Source organism: Tympanuchus pallidicinctus, unplaced genomic scaffold (genome assembly GCF_026119805.1).
Source record: "Tympanuchus pallidicinctus isolate F22 unplaced genomic scaffold, pur_lepc_1.0 scaffold20, whole genome shotgun sequence".
Taxonomy (NCBI): domain Eukaryota; kingdom Metazoa; phylum Chordata; class Aves; order Galliformes; family Phasianidae; genus Tympanuchus; species Tympanuchus pallidicinctus.
In genome coordinates, this window is record NW_026294722.1 from 7,547,105 (window position 1) to 7,567,019 (window position 19,915).

A 19,915-nucleotide genomic window follows, 5' to 3' on the forward strand; every position below is an offset into this window, starting at 1 on the left:
AGCTTTCAGCCAAATCTGATGATAACATACTTTGCAGTTTATGCATTTAAACATCCACAGCACAGCTGTATGTTTTCAGAATAATAATACTTCTCTCTAAGAATGCCAACAGCATACAAATTTTTAAGTGCATGTTATTCCATTCCACTCTCTCTGAGTTTTAACTTACTTGTAAACAATCCAGTGAAGTACTGACAATGCGTGGTGACTTTGACTGGCAGGCCAGCTCAAAAGGAAGGAAGTACTTATCAGCTTCAATGAAGTTTGCTTTTGGTGGAGCAACAGTGCCTTCTCTAGGTCAGAGGAGAAGAGTTGTTTATTTTTCTAAATACATTATCACAGCAAACTACCCATCCTCCTTTTTCACATTTAAAGCTAGATGGTGCTCAGAAGCATACAAGCATAATGCAAGATTCTCTTATACATACTTGCTTTACAAAGTTTGATTTTCTTTAAAGTCACACATGAAAAATGCAAGGTTGTTCTCGTTTTGCATCTGACCAGAGAACAACTTAATGATAAAACTAAGCCATTCTGAATTACATCAACAGAGCCAGTATGAAGTACACTGAGGAAAAAAAAAAACAAAAACAAAAACGTATTTTGGGAGCTCATTTCAAAATCATAGCACAGTGCTGGAACAGTGTTTTAATACTTTATGTTAATAATTAAATTACATCGGTACTCTTGATCTATGTAATTAAGATCATATGCTATCAAATTGAAAATTGTAAGCAGCAGCAGGCATCCTAGTAGGCTATATTAAGCCCAGTAACAGGAAATGAAATTCTAACACCTGTTAGAAGTTCTGCAATTATTTCATAGTGAAATTCAGAAGGCAGTTATGGGTTGAGTACCCAGAGCCACAGCCATTGTGTGAGTGGGAGATATGGGCCACATCATGTTCATAAAGGTATTCACACACATTCACAAGTTCACTGCAGTGACTTAGGTGCACTTTCACATTTCCATTACCAAATTATTCACTTTGCTCTTTTCTTGCACAGCTTACAGCAACCAATAATTTACCTTTGTTTTTCCAGTTCTGTCTTTATTTCATCTGGAATAAAAAAAAAATTCAAAATTTTTAACACCCAACATAATTGATTGACAACAACATAAATATGAAATGTATAATAACACAAAGCAGTTTCAAACCTGAGTCTTACATCTGAGCTGCTCCTTTTCTGTAACATCCTCAGCCTGACATCTTATGGGGAGGCACAGCTCTTAACTTCTACATTCAAAAATTATTCTTCCCCAAGTACTCTTAAGAAGGCATCTTTTAAAAACGTATGTATAAAATATTTATTCAGTGAAAATAAAATAGAGAGCTTAGGTTTGGAGAAGTTTTAAACCACTACATAATCCATTAGTTCAACACGAGACCTTCCCATTAAGTCCCATGCTGGGTAGCTGACATCAACTGAATAAACAAAGTCTCACTGAGAGAACAAACATGAAACAGATACTGTCATCTTGCCAGCAGTTACTTCTTCTTCACGAACTTAACTCTTTAAGGGACCTTTGAAGAAGATGAAATACAGGAAAAAAATGCTCCCCATCTCTATTACAAACACTACTAAATCCTTCATAACCTTATATGGCTTTAAGAATTTCTAATGCATCACCACGATGTACAACACAGACTGCACTGCACCAAACACAGCCTAAGTACAAACCACGAACACTGACACAGAGACCAAGCAGCACACACAGCAAGGGTGCACAGCTACAGGCACTTGTAACACCACTGGGATCCTGCATCCAGCACATCCAACTTCATGCTCCTGCAAGTGACCATACCCACATAAATCGTTTCAACTGCAAAGTTGTCAGAAATGGGTCATTCTCTGGAGGCACCACTGTTTTAGACTGGACATGCAGAGTTCAAATGACTTCAGTGCTGCCCATGAACCTCAGTCATTTATTTCATCTTACAAGCATTATTCCTCAAGACAGTACATTAAGAACTGCAACAGATGGATGTTATCAGTTTGAATAAAAAGGACTGTGCACACAGAACATCCCTTGCAGAGTATCCCCATCTTTTAGCATTACTATCCTGTTCTACAGAGAAAGTGGAAGCCAAGTGCCAAGGAAACTCCAAGTTGAGACACAACACATCCGGGACTGGGACTTACTACTGGTGCCATACTCTCTCCATTAATGAAGGCCACCATGGACAGAAGGCAGCTGTATGACATCTACTAGCTACAGATGATGCAAGAACTGAAGGATCATTCATTATCCACCCCATATTTGATGGAACAGTAAAACTGAAGAATCACTCATTCAGAATGGGTCATGGCTCTGTTCAGAAGCCCACCAATTTCTAACCAAGTCAACATACCATAACATACCAACAGCTTGCCTAAAAAAGAAAAGCTATTCACTAATGCTTTTGGAGAAAAACTAACAAACCAGCAGTTACCACTTCTATCTACCTCTCACCACTTCTTGGCTCATGAGCTGCAAGCACTTAAGCCAGGTTTGTTCACTCTTACCTCTGCCACCAAACTAGGTTCATATTTGCTCATTAAAAGTCCCATGTCTGGTTTGTCCCTCCTGCCCACACTGCTGCAGCAGGTATCAGATCAGTTACACACCTTCTGACAAAGTAAGAACTGTGCATCACTGCAGTGTGCAGCCATAAGATCAGCAGCAGTAGCTATCTTGTGCTGGGAAAACTCAAAGCTCACAACTCAGAACAGGAGCCACATAGGAACTGCCAGAGCACCAGCTCAGCAGTGAAGCTCATACCAAACACTGCAGGCTCTGATCACTGCATGCCTGTGGTTACCAGGTACAAGTCTGTAATTCCCAAGGGCTAAGCAGATAAGGTTTAATCACAGAGTCTTTGATTGTACCTGGTTCTAAAGTGATAACAATAGTTTCCCTAATATCATGTTTCATGCAAGTGAATGGAACTTCCTGCAATTAAAGTTTTAAGGCGGTCAGGAAAGACAAAAATAGCATATTTTTCATAAACAAATCAAGTATTATTTAGCCAAAACCTGGAATTTTACCGAATGTAAGATAAATCTTAGACCATTTACTCAAATATTTCACTAGTCTCATATTTTTTTTTTTTTTTCTTTTCTTTTTTAAATGTAAACACTACTTGCACATCTGTCTCTTGGTAGGACTCTCCAGGGACGTTTGGTTTTCTTACCAAATTTTCATTAAGAAAAGCACATCTTAATTGCAGTTAGAATGCAGACTAGTGATCTTTCAGCCAAAACCAAAACCTGTTCAGCATCAACTAGTCTGCTCAGCCTATCACCCAAAATTTAGGTCAGCTCACTCAGATCAGCTTTGGCATCCTCCTTCCTGCAGGCGCTCAGCTGCTGGCAGAAACAAAGCTGAAGGTCACAGGCTCTGTCTTCACTGTCATGCAGTCCGGTGGGAGGCCAGCAAGGAAGGCTTGCTGGGAGAAATGTTTGGGGTGGGGTTGAGATGATTTTGTTTTTCTCCAAAGTAAAAATTTCTCAACTTCACCTTATTTGTAAAAATAATAACAATAAAATAATAATAAAAAAACAAGTAGAAACAGTAAGCAATGAGTCCCACCTAAGAAAACATCATTTCATAAAATTTAATACTCCATGAGAAAACAGGCTTCCCTGTTAGGATCTGCAGCTAAGGATAACGTAAGTGCTCAATTCCACATTCAGGGAGTAACCAAGCTATGTGTGTCCAGATTGTTTGGCGGGGAAGAAGAAACAACAGGATTTTTCTTCCTTTCCAATAAGTCACTTTCCCCATATACTGATCACCAGCAAAGCAAAGTAGCTAACAGGTTTTAAATGTAAATTTCATGAAGATTTTAGCCATAAGAAAACGTGATCTAGACCCTTCCTCATATTTTTTATATTGTAATACCTTCACCGACATTTATATTAAATCTTTCCATAAGAAAAAATAAGAGTTGTGTTCCATATTAAATAAGTGATCATTTTATTCTCCAAAATCCTCCATATATTAAAGAAACAAATTTAGCAAATGAAAAAAAAAAAAAATCCCCCACAATTTTTTTTTAATATAAAGGATTTTCCAAAGCACCATAAAAATGTCTGCATCACAACAATATTTCAATTTAAAATGTTGGCAAAAAAGAATAAGTCAGACAAGGAAAACAAGTTACAGGCATGCTCCTGCTGCTGATTGCATCAAGATCGTTTGGAAACATCTACGTTTCCAGTGCTCATTTGGTGGTCTGACCACCAAAAGTGAATGAAACACCAACTGTAGCCTAACTGAATTCTGTTACACTGAGAGCCACCAAGGCAGACCAGGCACAGCCAGCTCACAGCAAGTGCTGCACACTTCTGTCCCACGCAGAAGTAAGGGCACAGCCAAGTCACTTCCACAGCTCCAGCACAGGTCAGCTTGTGGCCACCACAGGACAAGGCTGCCCCTCACCTGGTGGTTCTGCTCTCAGAGCTTCCTGCTGCTTTCAATTCAAAAGGCACCAGCATGCATCCATCCACTCAATCAGAAACACCTCTGACTCCACACCCTATAGGTGCTGCCCACTCAGCACAGCCTTCCAACATTCCTACAGCCAGCACAACAGGAGTAACAAGCAAGGCCCTGCAGCCTTCTCTTGCAGAGCTTCTTGCCACAATGAAAGCAGCACCAGGCACAGGCAGAAAGGAACTCCAGTAACAGATGGACAGTTTAAGTTTGCTCATATTGAACAGTATGTATTAAAACAAAGGACATAGCTTCCTGCCTGCACTTATTTGTATCCTACCTTAACAGCCATGTTCATCACAGTGGAAGCAAACCAGGTCCTGCACAACAAATGGTGTCACTTGTCTCCCCACGAGGACAAGAGCAATGTCCTTCCATGGCGGCTCAGAACACCAGAGAGCAATGCCAACACAAACATGGAACAGTCCAAACTGCTTTTTGTTCCATTCCATTTTGTGTGAAGTCCATTTCATTGCCTAATTCCAGGTTGCCTTAGATTTAAAACAGCTACAGCAACAACTCAACTCAAAAAACTACAGAAAATCCTTGAGAGGAGCTGCACAATGAAACAGGATCTCCTTGCTTCAGCCCAGCACTGAGTCAGAGGTTCAGAGATAGCCACGAAGTTTTACTAAACCAACAAACTTTCTCTAGACATCCATCATTTATACAAGAGATGACTTAAATACACACAGATTCCTAAGTGAAGGCATGGATTAAGAGATTTTTTTTTAAAGCTTATTAACAAACTAACTAAATACATCCTGTTGCGTACAGAGCTCTAAGACGCACACACAGAGTGCCTAGGCAATCAAAGGTCACAGAACCAGGCTGGCTGCATAGCGTGTCGTTAAAAACAGTCCTGATGGGGTAATACAAATAGTTTGAGACACCCAGGGACACAATGAGCATTTCACCCACACGAACTGCTGCGATATACGATATGCACCGCGTTCCACTGTAAGCCTGTCAGGATACTGAGTGTTTCACTATGCTTACCAAGAATCACGTACACCCAGAGCTCCACAGAAGTGCTTATTAGGCAACTATTTATATGCTGGCTGTTGAAAACCAGTTGGAAAAAAAAAATTACCACATTCTAGAGCAGAGCAGAACAGTTCCTCTGTTTAGTTCATTTCTCTCCACCTCTCCTGGGATTTACTGGCACTAAGGATACAGGATACAACTATTACACCTACTGACGAGGCAAGAGACTGCATGAAGGAATCCATTCAAACTCTGCTTACTCAACATTTACTCTGTATGCTTCACAAGAGGGGTGGAGAGAGGAAAAAAAACATTGAGAAAAAAACAACTGAGAACTGGTTTTGTTACCGATCCCATTTTCAAGGACACATCTATCACTGCTTTGGGCCAACAGTGCAAGCTAACAAGCTCTGTACAGTTTAGGAGTAAATAAGCACTGCTTTCACCCTGCTCATATTCATCGCCTATTTGAGCCCATAGTGCTCCTCATTTCCAGTCACAAAGGTATTTTGCAGTCCAAAACTGTAAACTACTGGTTCAGAAAGAAAAAAAAGAATTATCGGAAACAGAAGAAAAGTGCAAAATAGTTTAAAGTTAACTACCACATAGATTTCCTTATGTAAGAACAACAGCAACTGTCAGCAGCAATTTCTCAGCAGTGAAGCACATTTATAACATAGGAACATCATTCCCACAGCTGGAAAGGCATTCCTCTGTCTCACCAAACAGAAATTTAAGGCATGTGTAATTAACATAAACACTACTCCAGTAATATTACAGCAGAAACTGTAGAAATAGTTGCAGGTTAATTTAATTAGGTAGCTCCAGAATGCACTAGTTCCTCCCTATTTGGAATAAGAATTTACTAATGAATCATGTCCATGCTTTACAGTTTATAAAAGGTATAATACAACAATGCTCCATTAAAGAAAATATTGTACACATAAGATGGCACAGTAAATTTATTGAGAGCTGAAAAGGGATTACTTCAAATATGACATGGGGCAGGAGGGCAAGAATAACAGCTGACACAGTGACCAGGTTCCTAAAGTGAATCCAATCTGAGAGAAACAAAGTTATCTGTACTCTGATTTAATTACCAGAGACTAACTGGATTTTATTATTACAGGAAGTATTGAAGCTTCTTTCTTGAATAACAATCTGTGTAAATTAAGAAGTCTGGTCTGATTTCTGTAACATTCTACCTACGCTCCCGACCACGTTTACTACAGCAAAGGGCTTGATAACTAAGCTAACACTTCTAAAATTAAGCTCACAGTTTTATTTCATAAGCTTAATTAAACTTATGTAAGCTTAAGTAAATCTGATTTGAGTAAAAAGGAGCTTACTCCATATAAAATCAAGTTTGAAGAACTTAACACAAATAAAAAGAACTATATCCATGTTGTCAACTTAAGATGAGGCAGCATTTACCAAACATTATAGAAATCCTTTAGCACAGTAATCAAAGCATTGTTAGGGCAGGTGAGTTGGCTAACAGGAGGTTATCTACTCTTGTCTACTCCTGTGTTAGTCCAATGAAGTACACGGACTTCTTTTTCCCTCCAGCAGGATAGAAAAATGTACATCTACCTTCACAAAATTAACAGACCTCAAACGTACTGCACTTAAGACACAAAGGTCAAACAGTTATAATCCAAAAGGCCAATGCTAATAGGTGACTACTACATCCTCCCAAAAGCACAATCATGTGCCAGTAAACTAAGACTTTCATTAGCAATCTTTAAGGAAAGTTCTCTTTCTTACTCTCTAAGTGGATTAACACTGCAGAAAAACAGGCTCCCAGACAAGTAAAAGGTTTGGAGGGATACTGAAGAAGTCAGAAAGGGAAAGTAAGTAGGGAAAGTCATTTCAATTGCTCACAGTGTTTGTTTCAAATAATAATAAGCAGCCTCACATTTCTACCTTTCTCTGGATATACCATCATTGCAGTCAGCAGCTACAGATTCCTTCAAAGTAAGAGTTGCAAGTAAGAAACTTAGAATGTCAATTTTTCAAGTTTGCTTCTATAGTACATTTGAAAGGCTTGCATCTGCTTACTCACATGCTCAGCTATCTCTCACTTTTCTCCAAAACACACTCAAATTAAAGGAACAAGCAATCCATACCATAAGAGATGTCACCTCTGTAAAATAAGAAAGGCCACCAAGAACTGCACCTGTGACAGCCGTGCTGCTTCACCTACTGTCTTCCCTCCGTAACATATCATATGCTTGTGCAGAACTTTAGCAGTCACACCTACATTACAAAAGGATGGATTTGTAGCCGCAGATTTTAGAACCAGGCTGCCAAGTTCAGAAGACGTGTTTCAGTTCTGCAGGACGCCACAGCCTGCCCGGGGCTGCATCACAGTTTCTGCCAGCCCAGCCACGAGCTGGAGGAAAAGTATCAGAGCCCATGAGATCAGGGGGGTCTGGACGCGAGGGTCCCCACACAGCTCGTTTCCTATTTGAAAAGCTTGTCATTAATTTTCTCGAAAGCAATCCGAGAGCGGCACACCCAAGCCCTTCTGTTCGTACCGAGGCCAAAAGCGAACAGAGCAGACAGCGGCCCGGGCTGTCCCTCCGCACCAAAGGAGCGCTTCTCCCATTTTCCCTCCCTTCCCGGGCCTCCCGGCTCTCGGCCCACGAACTCCCTGCCGCAGCACCCCGCTGTGACGCTGCCCCGCTCCGGGTCCGGCACGCAGCGCCGCGCAGGCCGGCGGCTCCCAGCCCGGCGGGTCGGCCCGGCCGGACTCACCCAGCGCCACCTGGCAGGCTCTCCGCAGCTGCCCGTGCGGGGGCCGCTTCGCCTCCTTCTCGGCCAAGATCTTCTCCAGGGCCCGCGACACGAACATGCTCTTGGTGCGGGCGTCCTGCTCGCGGGCCGGGGGCTGCATGGCGGGGCCGGGAGCGCTCGAAGCCCATCACCCGGAAGAACCGCGCCTCCTTCAGCGGCCGCCACAGCGCGGCCACCACGGCGCCGCCATGTTGGCACCGTCACGTGATTCGGGTCGGCTCCCCGCCTTCCCGCCGCGGCCTCCGACCCCTGCGCGGCGCCGGCAGCAACGGGCGGGGCGGTTCGTGGCGGCGGTGCGGTCATCGTTGGTTCGAAGAATCGCTAGAAATTTCAAGTTCTAGAAATTCAGTCTTCATGGCCAATTGTTTATTCTTATGTCCAGCTGTCTCTTGCCCTTGCCCACTGACCCGTGGTCAGATGCTCTACACCCAAAAGGCTCAGTGTTACCATGGAAATAATCCGAAAATTCTCTCACTCGATGCCTTCGTTCAGAAACTTGCAGCCATCGCAGGCTGATACGTCATTCCTCAAAGGGCTTAACAAATTAAGGCAGCAGTATCTAAGAAAACGGACATATTAGGTTGTCTGGACTGTAGCTGTATTTCCTTATTCCCTGAACGCTGGGATTCGTACTCTTTGAAAGTGATTAATAGACCCTTGGTGCCAAGTTGTCAAGGTACGATTTTTAACCTAAAAAACACTAACAAAGAGTCCAAACACAAGCACCTGCTCAAAACATCAGTATTATTTCCCCCGCTGTGCCTGGAGCTGTTCAAGGCCAGGTTGGACGGAGCCCTGGGCAGCCTGGTCTGAGGTTAAATATGGTGGTTGGTGGCCCTGCCTGCAGCAGCGGGTTGGAGTTTGAGCATCCTTGAGGTCCCTTCCAACCCAAGCCATTGTATAATTCTATGATTCTTTGGTTCTGTTTCACATGGATGTCAGGCATGTGCTGTGAGATCACCTGTGCTGCCAGCAGTTTACATGGACTTGCATGGAGCTGAGGACTTCAGTTGGATGAGTGGATGAGTGGTGTGAGTGAGAGCATGGGAAATCAGACATTAGAATGACAGCACACTAGAAGTGGGGGAAGTGTCCCCACCTGGAAACAGTTTTTAAGGTAACTATCTAAAGATATATTAAGATATATTTGGGGGTTGGACACGATGATCTCTGGAGGTCCCTTCCAACCCCTACAATTCTGTGATATGTGTTTTCCTAGGAAATTAGCAGTTCTGGCATGGCTGTGATATGAATGCAAATTCATGGCTCATCACTGAATCACAAATAGCGAGGGTGGAACTGCCTCAGAGTCCTGCTGGTTATATCAATTCTCTTGCCAGTAATAGTATGTTCAGCCTCCTCTAGTATCAGTGAATGTACCATGTAATAAATGAGGCACAGTGTTGGAAGGTTAAAGTCCTTGTGTGAGCTGAAGCTGTCATTAGGCAACTGACTTGAACTTTTCTCTACATTGATTAAAATAAATTTAGAATGGATCACTATTCTGAGTCAGAATCACTGAAATGCAGGGCTGGGAAGGACTTCAGAGGTCATTTAGTACATCTCCAAGCACCAAGACAGAACACAATGTCTTCTTGAAATGCTCTAATCAAAGAGATTTAAGAGCATTTCACTTTGTTGTCTTCAGCATGTCACTGACCACCCAATTGGGAAAGTCCTTCTAATATCTGATCTGAATGTTAACTGCTATCCATCAGAAAATGGAAAGCCTCTATACCGTGGTCATGAAATATCAGAAGAACTGAGACCAATAACACAGAAATCAAATATTCAAATTATTTTTTTAAATGAAGTTATTTCCAAATTATGGCTACGGTTTGGATTTTGTTTTCTACTGAAGGTCTCATTGCCCTCATATTTTGTTAGCATTCTTGGTCTCTTACACAAAATATGTTGATTCCTGTTACCATATGGGTGTGCTGACTTCACTTTTCTTATAGCCTCAGTAACATCACTGATTTTACAGCAACTCTTTCATCCTGATGCTTCTTGCAGATACTTTGTGTATTAATTTTGCTGTACAACATAGAGAAACTACTTACCTTGAGATTCTTTAGTAGAACTAACTCCATTAATTGTCTAAGAAAAATGCAGCTAATGCCAGTTGGGAGATTTCCTCTATTTTTTCCTGATGTTTTCCTAGCAGGATTCACCATGATATTATTTTTAAATTGAATAAATTGTGTAAACATTGTTTGCACTGGCTATTTATTATTCAAAGTATGGTCCAATTTTTTTCAGTTATCCAATTTCACGAGATGTTGCAAAATATCCTCTAGGTTTGTGAGTGTCTCCAAGTTTTAAACCCCATTCGTACATCCTTGTATGTCTGTGATCCCTTAAGTGTGCCATTTCCAAGTATATCACTTTGGTGTCAAGTGACTACAGGTTGCATGCCAGGTAGATAAATTCATCTGCATTAAAGAATAAAATACAGACAGAATTATGGGGCCTAACTGCAGATTTCAAACCTCGCTCCCAAAAGACAAAGTCTGAGAAATATGCTTTTCAGGTAAATGCTGACTGAGTTTGGCTGTGGGAAGGAATTAGAAATTAGGAAGGTGGCTTGCTATGCATCTCATGACTCAGCTGCATGCTTTAGTTGCTACTCTCAGATCCACTGCAGCTTTGCTATATTACTAGCTTTCAAATCCTCTCGACAGCATATCTCACTAACTATCTTAATAACCAGGCAACATATAATTTAATGTGCTGTGTTCTGAAGGGTAAAAAATTCAATATGAGCCTTAAGAGCTTCATTGCTGAACAAAAAAAAAAAAAAAGAGAGAGAGAGAGAAAAGGAAAGGAAAGAAAAAAGCAAAGCAAAGTAACACGAGAAGAAAAGAGGAGAGGAGAGGAGAGGAGAGGAGAGGAGAGGAGAGGAGAGGAGAGGAGAGGAGGGCAGTGGTGTGGCTGCAGCACATGGGGCTGTGAGAGGGCGTGCAGCAGGGAGGGCGTTGGGCCCGAGCCGCGCTCGTGTTTGTTGCAGCACAGGGGCTGCAGGGGATGGCAGGAGCGCAGAGCAGAGCGGGGAGAGCCGGGCTGTATGAAGGCCAGGGCATGAAATCTTCCCTTGGCAGCTACGGAGCTGCTGAGCTTTTCCCCCAAGTCTTCAGACTGTGGGGTGATAAGGCTCCGCAGCAAAGGCAGCCGGGCCCTCCTGATACTTGGGGCTCAGGAAAGGGCAAAACAAATCAGTGTCTTTCAAGAGCACAAAGCAGTGAAGCACAGCACAAGCCATTTATTGCCTGCGTAAGTGATCTTCTGCAGGCATGTCCATTGGAGATGTGCAGACTGAGTGTGGACAGAAAGCAAACGGAGACGAGGGGAGGGGAGGGGAAGGGAGGAGAGGGGAAGAAAGTAAGAAATGAAAGGAAAGAAAAAGGGAAATGTGAAGGGGAAGAGAGAAAGAGAAGCAAGGAAAAGAAAGGCAAAGGAAAGCAAAAAGGGGGAAAAGGCAGAAAAGAAGAAGAAACCAAGTTGCGTGCCGCCGGCGCCACCCGAGGGGAATCCGGCAGCGGACCCCCCCAGCTGCCCCTCCACCTCCTCCAGGCCCCAGGCCGCCCTCAGCAACGCGACGCCGCAGGCGGTTGGTAGGGCCGGGGCAGGAAGTGCTTCCTGGCGGCGGAGAGCACTTCCGGGGCAGCGCGGCATGGCGGCGCCGGGCCGGTGAGCGGGGCCGGGAGGAGCGGGCTGTGTGCTGGGAGCGGGGTCGGGCCTCGGTGCGGGGGCATGGAGGGGCGCTCGGGGGAGGAGCTGGCGGTGCTGCCGGCACGCAGAGGCGATGCGTGCGGCGCCGCCGAGTGCTGCGGGGTCGGGGGGCGGCTTCCTCTCAGGGAAGGCCGTGCGAGTGCGGAGCTGTGTTGGTGTTTGGGGTGCGTGAAGGAGGAGGCCCCGTAGGGCCGAGTTGTCGCCAGCAAAGCCCGGGCGGGCAGTGGAGCAAGGCGCGTGGGCGCTGTGTTGGCCGGAGGGTGCGGAGCTGGAAGAAGGTTTGTGAAGATGTGCTTCGTCCGGACGAGCCAGGGCTGCAGTTGTGCGTGATTGTGTTTGTTGCTTGGGAGAACTGCTGCCTTAGTAGAGTGGGGGGGAGGGAGAGGGAGATTTCAAGAGTGCCATCAGTCAGGAGCACGGCCCGTTTCTGCCTGCTTTGCTCATGCTGTTGTGTGGGTCCCCGCGAAGCATCGGTGAGCCGGGGTGGCCCCGTGTGTGTGTGCCAGCATTGTGCGCGGCTGTGGAATGGAGTCAGAGTGATGGTAGTGAAAATGCAGCTGGCGGTATTGATTGTAGGGAATGGTTGAATCCCGAGCCGTGAGGCGCAAGAAGAGGCGCTAGATGCTAAGGTGGAAAGCGGAGCTCGTGTGTGCCAGGAGGCAGGCGTAGTCAGGTGCGCTTTGGAGCCTGCTGCTGTTGGCGCTGGGCTCGGGAGGCCCCTGAACATGGCGCTGTGTGCTGCGTGTCCCAGCCGCAACAGATTGCCGTGTGGAAGCAGGGAGAGGATGAAGGAGGCCGAGGGCCCTTTTCTCGGGGCCGGCTCCTCTGTGGCCCCTTGCTTTCCGGAGAGAAGGGCTGCCCGCTGGGCACAGGGAGTGCCTTCTAGCTGCCGTCCGGTGCCCTGTCCTCCGGCCCCCTCCTCATGCTATGTGGAACGCCATTGCCAGCAGTGCGGCTGCCATTTTAGAACCTTCGCCGCATCACAGCCGTCACCTTGGTCACCGCTGCCCCGGCCAACGCACTCGCTCTGAGAGCTCCGACAGCCATGGCTGGAGCGAAGAGAGCGAGGGGCGATGCTTGCCCTATTTTAAATGGGAAGAGGGAGCTTGGCTTCCCAGAGGCGAAGAGGAGGAGGGGGGCCGCCTTTAAGATCAAGCGGAGGAGGGGGCAGAGAGTGCGTTTCCATCGCGCCTGGGCCAGCGCGGTGACCACCTCCGTGGAGCCCATGGAGGTGGATCCACCTCCGGATGAGCCCATGGAGGTGGATCCACCTGCAGATGAGCCCATGGAGGTGGATCCGCCTGCGGCACAGCTGGCCTGGCACCACACCACCGTGCCAGGCCCCGCATTGGCGATGTCCCAGCTCCACCGTCGCTGGTCCAGGCGCTCGGCTCCCTACCCGCTGCGCGGCCCCCGCCCCCAGCATTAGCTGGGTGGCATGAGTTTCCATCAGCTCCTCCTCCGAGCCTCCTGGGGAGCCAAGTTCTCCTCTTCCCATTTAAATGCTGCGGCAGTTATTGTTTAGTTGTTGTTGTTGATTTTAGTGTTAGTGTTAGTGTTAGGTTATTGTTCGTATTTTAGAGTTAGGCGTAGGTTACTTTTAGTCTTTTAGTGTTAGGCATAGGTTCCTGTTCTTATGTTAGAGTTAGGCATAGGTTACTCGTAGTCTTTTAGTGTTAGGCATAGGTTCCTGTTCATACTTGACAGTTAGGGGTAGATTGCTGGTGTCAAGTGGCAGTGAGCAGCGCTCACTCGGTAAGCACACGCCTGATTGATCCTGCGAAGACATGAGTGCGAGTGCCGTGAGCACGGAGGCCTGATGGCATCTTGGATGAATTGAATTTCCAGCTTGTGACTTTTGTGTTGCAGACCGTCGAGGAGCAGAGTGTGAGTGGCTGCGCCATTGCGTTGGGCCTCAGGAGAACAGTGTGTGACTGTGTGTCGAGCATCCTGCGTGGCCGTTGCCAGGTAGGCGTGCCTTCCTTTGCAGTAAGCAGTGCTTAGATGTGAGCCCAGCTCCTCCCCCTGTGCTCAGCAGATGGGCTTTCTGCGTGCTTTATTGCTGTGCTTGGTGCCGTACGGCACAGCAGCAGCAAGGCCGCGAACACGTACGTGCCCAGGTAGATGCAAATGTGCAAGTGATGGGATTAATACTGTTGTTGTTAGTGTTACTGAGACAGTGGTCGTGCGTGTGTGATCAAGCTCAGGGAGAAGTTGATTCTTGCCTGTTCAGCTCTTGCTGACATGCAAGTTTGGCGTCCCTCCTTGTGGTTGGGTCGGAAGACCAAGGCTATCTTCAGAGCACGTCTCTGAGTCAGGCTGGGAGTTTTTGCTAGCAGGAAGTCACAGCGTCGGAGCGCACGAATGGAATGATGGCTCTCGTTTCCCCCTTGCAGAAAGCAGCCTCCTGGAGAGCAGCAGAGCAGCAGGCTGTCTGCGCTATGGCCGCTGAAGTGCATTTCTCGGCCCCTGAGATCCCTGAGCCCACGCTGATGGAGACCGTGCTGCGCTACGGCCTCTTCTTTGGAGCCCTTTTCCAGCTTGTGTGCGTGTTGGCCATAATGCTGCCAGTTCCCAAGTGCCCAGAGACAGTAAGTAGCGCTCTGTTTGGTAGAGGTTGATAGAAATGCTGAGGAAATGGGCTGGGAGGGAAGCAGCTGGAGCCGTTGCCTACGGTAGCGCGCCGCGGCATTGCTGAGAGTGCGGCAGTTTGTTGTGCCCTTCCTTGGGCGTGCGTGCTGTTCCTGGTGGCACGCAAGGAGCCCGGAGGTGCAAGCTCATCTTATCGTCGTGCTGCTGCTGCTGCCTCTGCTGCTTCTGTGGCCTGTGAGTAGCAGGCAGGGCGTCCCCCTGTGCAGGGACTGCCTTGCAGGCAAGGCCCGTAGACTGTAGCTTCCGTGGGATTTTTGGGAACAAGAGAGAGGTGGAGTTTCTGTTGTGCCCTGATGCCAGGAAGGCAATTTGCAGCGCTGGCAGCCAAAGCTGCCCAGTCAGGTGACTTGAGCTCCCAAAGCGAGCTGTCAGGCAATTGTCAGAAAGTTCCCTGACTGTTTGTGAATTGATTCCTGTAGGACTCGGACGGCTTGGAGTCTAAGACTTGGGAGACGGTGAAGAAAACCAAGGCAAGTGCTGCACAGCTGAGCAAGAAAGCCAAGAAGGAAAGCAAAAAGAAACGGTGAGGGCTTGAGCGCTAAGCCTCAAAGGCCACAGGGAGCAGCGGGAATGCTTCGTGAGAGGTGCTCCAAAGGCAGCGCACTGTACGCCTGGTTTTGTGGCGTGGCCGTGCTTTCCCTTGCATGGACATTGGAGAGGAACTGAGGAAGCTGGAAGGGCTTCTGATGCGTGACCAACAAATGGGACTTTGCCCGTGCGGGATTTCATGTCTGGCAAGAGCTGGGGACGCTGCATTCCTTGAGGGTCCTTCAGCTCGATAGCTGTTTCAGAATGTTGATGATGAGGTGAACTTAGCGCATGTCGCTGGTCATGAGCCGTATCCAGGCTATTTTATTGTCTGTTGACGTATCTACAACATGCAACCCACATCCCTTAGTTTAAAATAAAAGGGAAAGAAACCTTTTCAACCTGGTGCTGCCTCTTTCAGTAGCTGGTCCAAACATGCCTGGCTTGGGCTGGCAGTGGCAGGGCGATGAACCGGCCGGCTTCACGTCCCTCCCCGGAGATGGAGCTGCTTTTCCCGCGTTTCCATGTTGGTCTTCCCAAGTGGTGGCCTTTCAGCCAAAGCGTAAGTGCTGGCGAAGAGTGTGAGCATCAGCTTGCTCTGTGAGGAGTGAGAGAAAGAAAAGGAGAGGAAGCAGCGCACGAGGAAGAAAGGTGTCCCTGCACTCAGCGCCTTGAGCTTGTCTCTCCATCTTGCCTGATGGCTTTTCCAGCCTTCTGTAGCACGGACTGTTCCTGCTTGCCCTGGGAAGGCCAGCTGCACCTGCGGGCAGCCGTAGCCTGCACGTCAGCCTCCCGTTGAGCCGCGAGGAGTTCAAGTGCGGGTGGGCTGGTGTGAAGAGCAGCGCTGGGAGTGGGGCAGGAGGAGAGGGCAGCGGGAGGGCTGCAGGTGAGCGCGCCTGGGGCCCAGAGCTCAGGCGTGAGCCGGGAGGGCAGCGAGCCGTGCTGCTTCAGCTGCTTCAGCTGCAATGGCTTCGAGCGCGTCATGGGCAGCGGCGCGTGTTGAGCGTCTGGGTGCTGCGAGGGCACCTTGCTGAGCCAGAGCCCGAGAGAGGGGAGGAGAGGAGAGCAGAGGCTGCACGTCAAGAGGGTCTGCCTGCCATTTTGGATTGGCGCGTCGGCGTCTTCCTCCTTCCACGAAGGAGCCTGCACGGTGCGCTGGGTCCAGCGTGCTACACGGCACTGCCTTCTGCTGCCTGCCTGCCTGCCCGCCTGCCTGCTGCACTGCTGGAGAGGAAAGAGCGGATTGTGGGGCTGCGTGCAGCCAAGGAGCTGGCTGCAAAGGAGGGAAACGGAGTATTGAGGAGCGGTTAGTGCGTGTGAGGTTTGGGTGTGGATGCAGCGGGGGCTGAGTCAGCTCCATCAGCTCCTCGGGGCTGGGGCCGAGCCCGGTGCGTGGGGCTGCGCTGCGGGCAGGAGGGCTGCGGGGCTGGGGCAGTGGTGTGGGTGCAGCACATGGGGCCGTGAGAGGGCGTGCAGCAGGGAGGGCGTTGGGCCCGAGCCGCGCTCGTGTTTGTCGCAGCACAGGGGCTGCAGGGGATGGCAGGAGCGCAGAGCAGAGCGGGGAGAGCCGGGCTGTATGAAGGCCAGGGCATGAAATCTTCCCTTGGCAGCTACGGAGCTGCTGAGCTTTTCCCCCAAGTCTTCAGACTGTGGGGTGATAAGGCTCCGCAGCAAAGGCAGCCGGGCCCTCCTGATACTTGGGGCTCAGGAAAGGGCAAAACAAATCAGTGTCTTTCAAGAGCACAAAGCAGTGAAGCACAGCACAAGCCATTTATTGCCTGCGTAGGTGATCTTCTGCAGGCATGTCCATTGGAGATGTGCAGACTGAGTGTGGACAAAAGCGAGGGGAGGGGAGGGGAGGGCAGGGAAAAGAAGAGAGAAGGGAAGGGAAGGGAAGGGAAGGGAAGGGAAGGGAAGGGAAGGGAAGGGAAGGGAAGGGAAGGGAAAGGAAGGGAAGGGAAGGGAAGGGAAGGGAAGGGAAGGGAAGGGAAGGGAAGGGAAGGGAAGGGAAGGGAAGGAAATTTTGAATTTCTTCTGTCTCATTTAAGTCAGCACATCCAAAATAAAAAAGGGTTTAATAACCCTCCCTAGTAATGTCTGACTACTGGAAAAGGAAAGATGAAGAACTAGTACACAAAAAAGAAAGTACAGGAACACTTGTCACAGAGTCAAGTACTGACAATGAGAGCTCAGAAGTCAAAAGACAAACTGCTTGTTCTTGGACTCAAGAGTAGCTTCATTTCAGTGCTGAAATCCACAGTCCCACTATAGAATATGCCTTGGAGAACATGAAGGCCTTTCATTAGGGCCAAGCTAGAAAGGAGTGTTTGGATGATGAAAGTTAATCAGTAGTCAGACCACAATGAAAAATATTCAGATAAGGAAGGTGACAGACAATGTTTGAGTTTCCACTAGTTTGTTACTTTAAGTCGCAAGGTAAGGCAAGTAAGTGCTTGAAGAGCCATCAGTTTTGCCATAACAAGAAACGTGAGGTTATTAGGATTAGAAAAGGAGCCCAAGAGATAAGGGCTAGTTATTCAAAAAGTGGGGGCTTTCATTCTCAGTTGTGCTAAATACTGTTACAATTCTCTACATTCTTGAAGAATTGGTCCTTTTTATACTTTGAACTCCTAGAATTTGGGTGAGTAGACAGCAACAATACCAATAAATGTATGAAATTTATGAAGAAAAAGATATTTCAGCTGTGGTGTTTAGCTTGTTGATGGGACAGGAGTTGGAAAAGAATCATGTACCTTCTTTCTCATTGGGAAACCCACCCACAAATATTTTAATATCCCCAAACCAAAGGAGTCTTGGAGTGTGACATAGCATGTAACACCAACAAGGAAAAAAAGTGAAAATAAATAGATTTATCTTTCTCAGATAAGTGAATCAGCCTAAAATGCAGATGGGCTTTGGGAATGACAAATAAGCCCATGGTCACTCATAGAAACTAACCACAGGGCTTTTACCCGTTTCTTTCGGTTTCAGTGTTTCAGGCTGATCCAGTGGCTTCAGGAATTGCCAGCAGCTCACAACATCTGTGCCTTTAGTCAATGACTTCTACCAGAAGTTCAAAATGTACTTGGATCACAGTAACTTCAGGTGCTGCAGCATGTTTAGTGCACTCCAAGTGCAAGGATACCAGTAACTGTCCATCAACTGGAAGTAAATAGTGCTGATAGCATGATGTCATGCAAGGAAGAAAAGGTTTATATGGGAAGCAGAGAATGTCAGGACAGCTTATTTCCAGGCCAGCAGCATTAAACTGATATCCTGGAGCTCAAATTTCTGCAGTTCTACCACACTGATCTGTTTCCCCTGGCTGAAGCTAGCTGTGTATCTTATGTAGGATTCTGCTTAATGCTGTATAGACTTCTAATATTTGTTGACTGTTGCTGATATATTACACACACACATGTTAGTATCCTATGATTCTCTTTTTAAATTGACAATTTTGAAATAAACTTACAAGCAGAAAAGTGACCTCAAGAAGACTGCCCTAAGAACTGCTCACATCTGCTGTTGCTGGGTGATCCTTCTTTCACTTCTGTTAGTTTAAATCAAATCACTGCGCTTTTCAGTGAAATTACAGTGATACAGAAGTGACATAACTGAAAGGCCCTGAATCTTTTTTGAGGGATGCTGACTTACTTATTGACACGAAAAAGCTATAATTACTGTTAGCATTTGCAGAATTAATTAACTAATTAACTAGCAGAAGCTCTTCAAGTATTGTCAAAGTATCAGTTCTGATGCTAGGACCCTTACTGTGGGACAAGATCAGTTTTTGTCAGAGAAGCAATATTGATACTGGCTAGTTTTCAGATAACAGATTGAAGAGACAAGAGTGAATATTAGATTTCACCTACAATGAGTTCTTTAACTGGTAGTGGCATGTGAAGTACATAAAGCTGGTGAATGCTAGATCTGCTATTTAAAGTTTGAGTTACAGGTAGCCTCAAATTTGAGACTCACGGAGATTAAAAATGGTTAGCTATATGGGACTGTTCTGAGAAACGCATGCACATACTGGGAAAGAGTTGGGATCTATTTAGTTTTCAGATGACTTTCAAGTCCTCTTATGATTTACAAGAGAATTACTGCTATGATTAGGATTAGAATTTTCGATTGTTGGTATTGAAACTCATTGGGGCTGTTGCTAGGCCTATGTTATGTAGGCAAATGTGCATTAATTAGGACAGGTATCATCAGGGGCTACAAATATATGTTTGTAAGGCTGAAAGTGGTTCCTTACCTCAAGTTACCGGGAGAATCAGGAATAGCTGTAAGGTTAGGAAGAAGGCTGAGTTTTGGGTTACATATAACTCCTTAAGGTAGGTTATGCTGAGGTTTATATTAGGCCTCCAGGTTCACAGTAGCACTCATACCATCAAGCTCACCAACTGTGTTAATCTTTGGAGATGATAAAGGCCATAATGTAGCATTAAAATTACAGTAAAGGTAGAACGTGGACTCACCATCAGAGGTAAATTAAATTTGGGCATAAGTCCAAAAGAAGTGGCTACATTCAGTTTACAGTAGAATCTAATGGGATAATGCAAGCTGTATTGAGTTTTAGATGGAGTTGAGATGGATTTTCTCCTTAAGATTAGCATAACAGTAAAAGTTAGGACTGAGATCATTGTTAGGGGTAGGATTCTGAGTGTCCTAGGTATACAAGTAATTGTTTGGAGAGGTATTCAAAAAGCAGACATTTACTGGCATTTACTCTTGA

General features: G+C 46.6%; 2 protein-coding genes across 3 annotated transcripts in view; one reads left to right on the forward strand and one right to left on the reverse strand.

Moving 5' to 3' along the window:
• Positions 1–8,479, reverse strand: part of ARFGEF2 (ADP ribosylation factor guanine nucleotide exchange factor 2) — a 35,021-nt gene extending 26,542 nt beyond the window's left edge. Inside the window, exons 1-3 of the mRNA XM_052683668.1 lie at positions 8,227–8,479; positions 1,030–1,060; positions 170–293 (exon numbers count right to left, since the gene is read on the reverse strand). Coding sequence (XP_052539628.1) covers positions 170–293; positions 1,030–1,060; positions 8,227–8,365 — 294 coding nt within the window. The 5' untranslated portion in view covers positions 8,366–8,479. The remainder of the gene's footprint in view (positions 1–169; positions 294–1,029; positions 1,061–8,226) is intronic.
• Positions 8,480–11,845: 3,366 nt separating this feature from the next.
• Positions 11,846–15,574, forward strand: LOC128081040 (protein MANBAL-like). 2 transcript variants are annotated; one of them, XM_052683932.1, is made up of 4 exons: positions 11,846–11,955; positions 13,867–13,965; positions 14,394–14,588; positions 15,069–15,574. In XM_052683932.1, exons 3-4 carry the CDS (start codon positions 14,439–14,441, stop codon positions 15,174–15,176), a joined length of 258 nt encoding a protein of 85 aa, XP_052539892.1. In that variant the 5' UTR covers positions 11,846–11,955; positions 13,867–13,965; positions 14,394–14,438; the 3' UTR covers positions 15,177–15,574. The 2 variants fall into 2 exon arrangements, with proteins under 2 accessions (XP_052539892.1, XP_052539895.1); XM_052683935.1 differs by lacking the exon at positions 13,867–13,965 and having other exon boundaries at positions 11,874–11,955.
• The last annotated feature ends 4,341 nt before the right edge of the window (positions 15,575–19,915 follow it).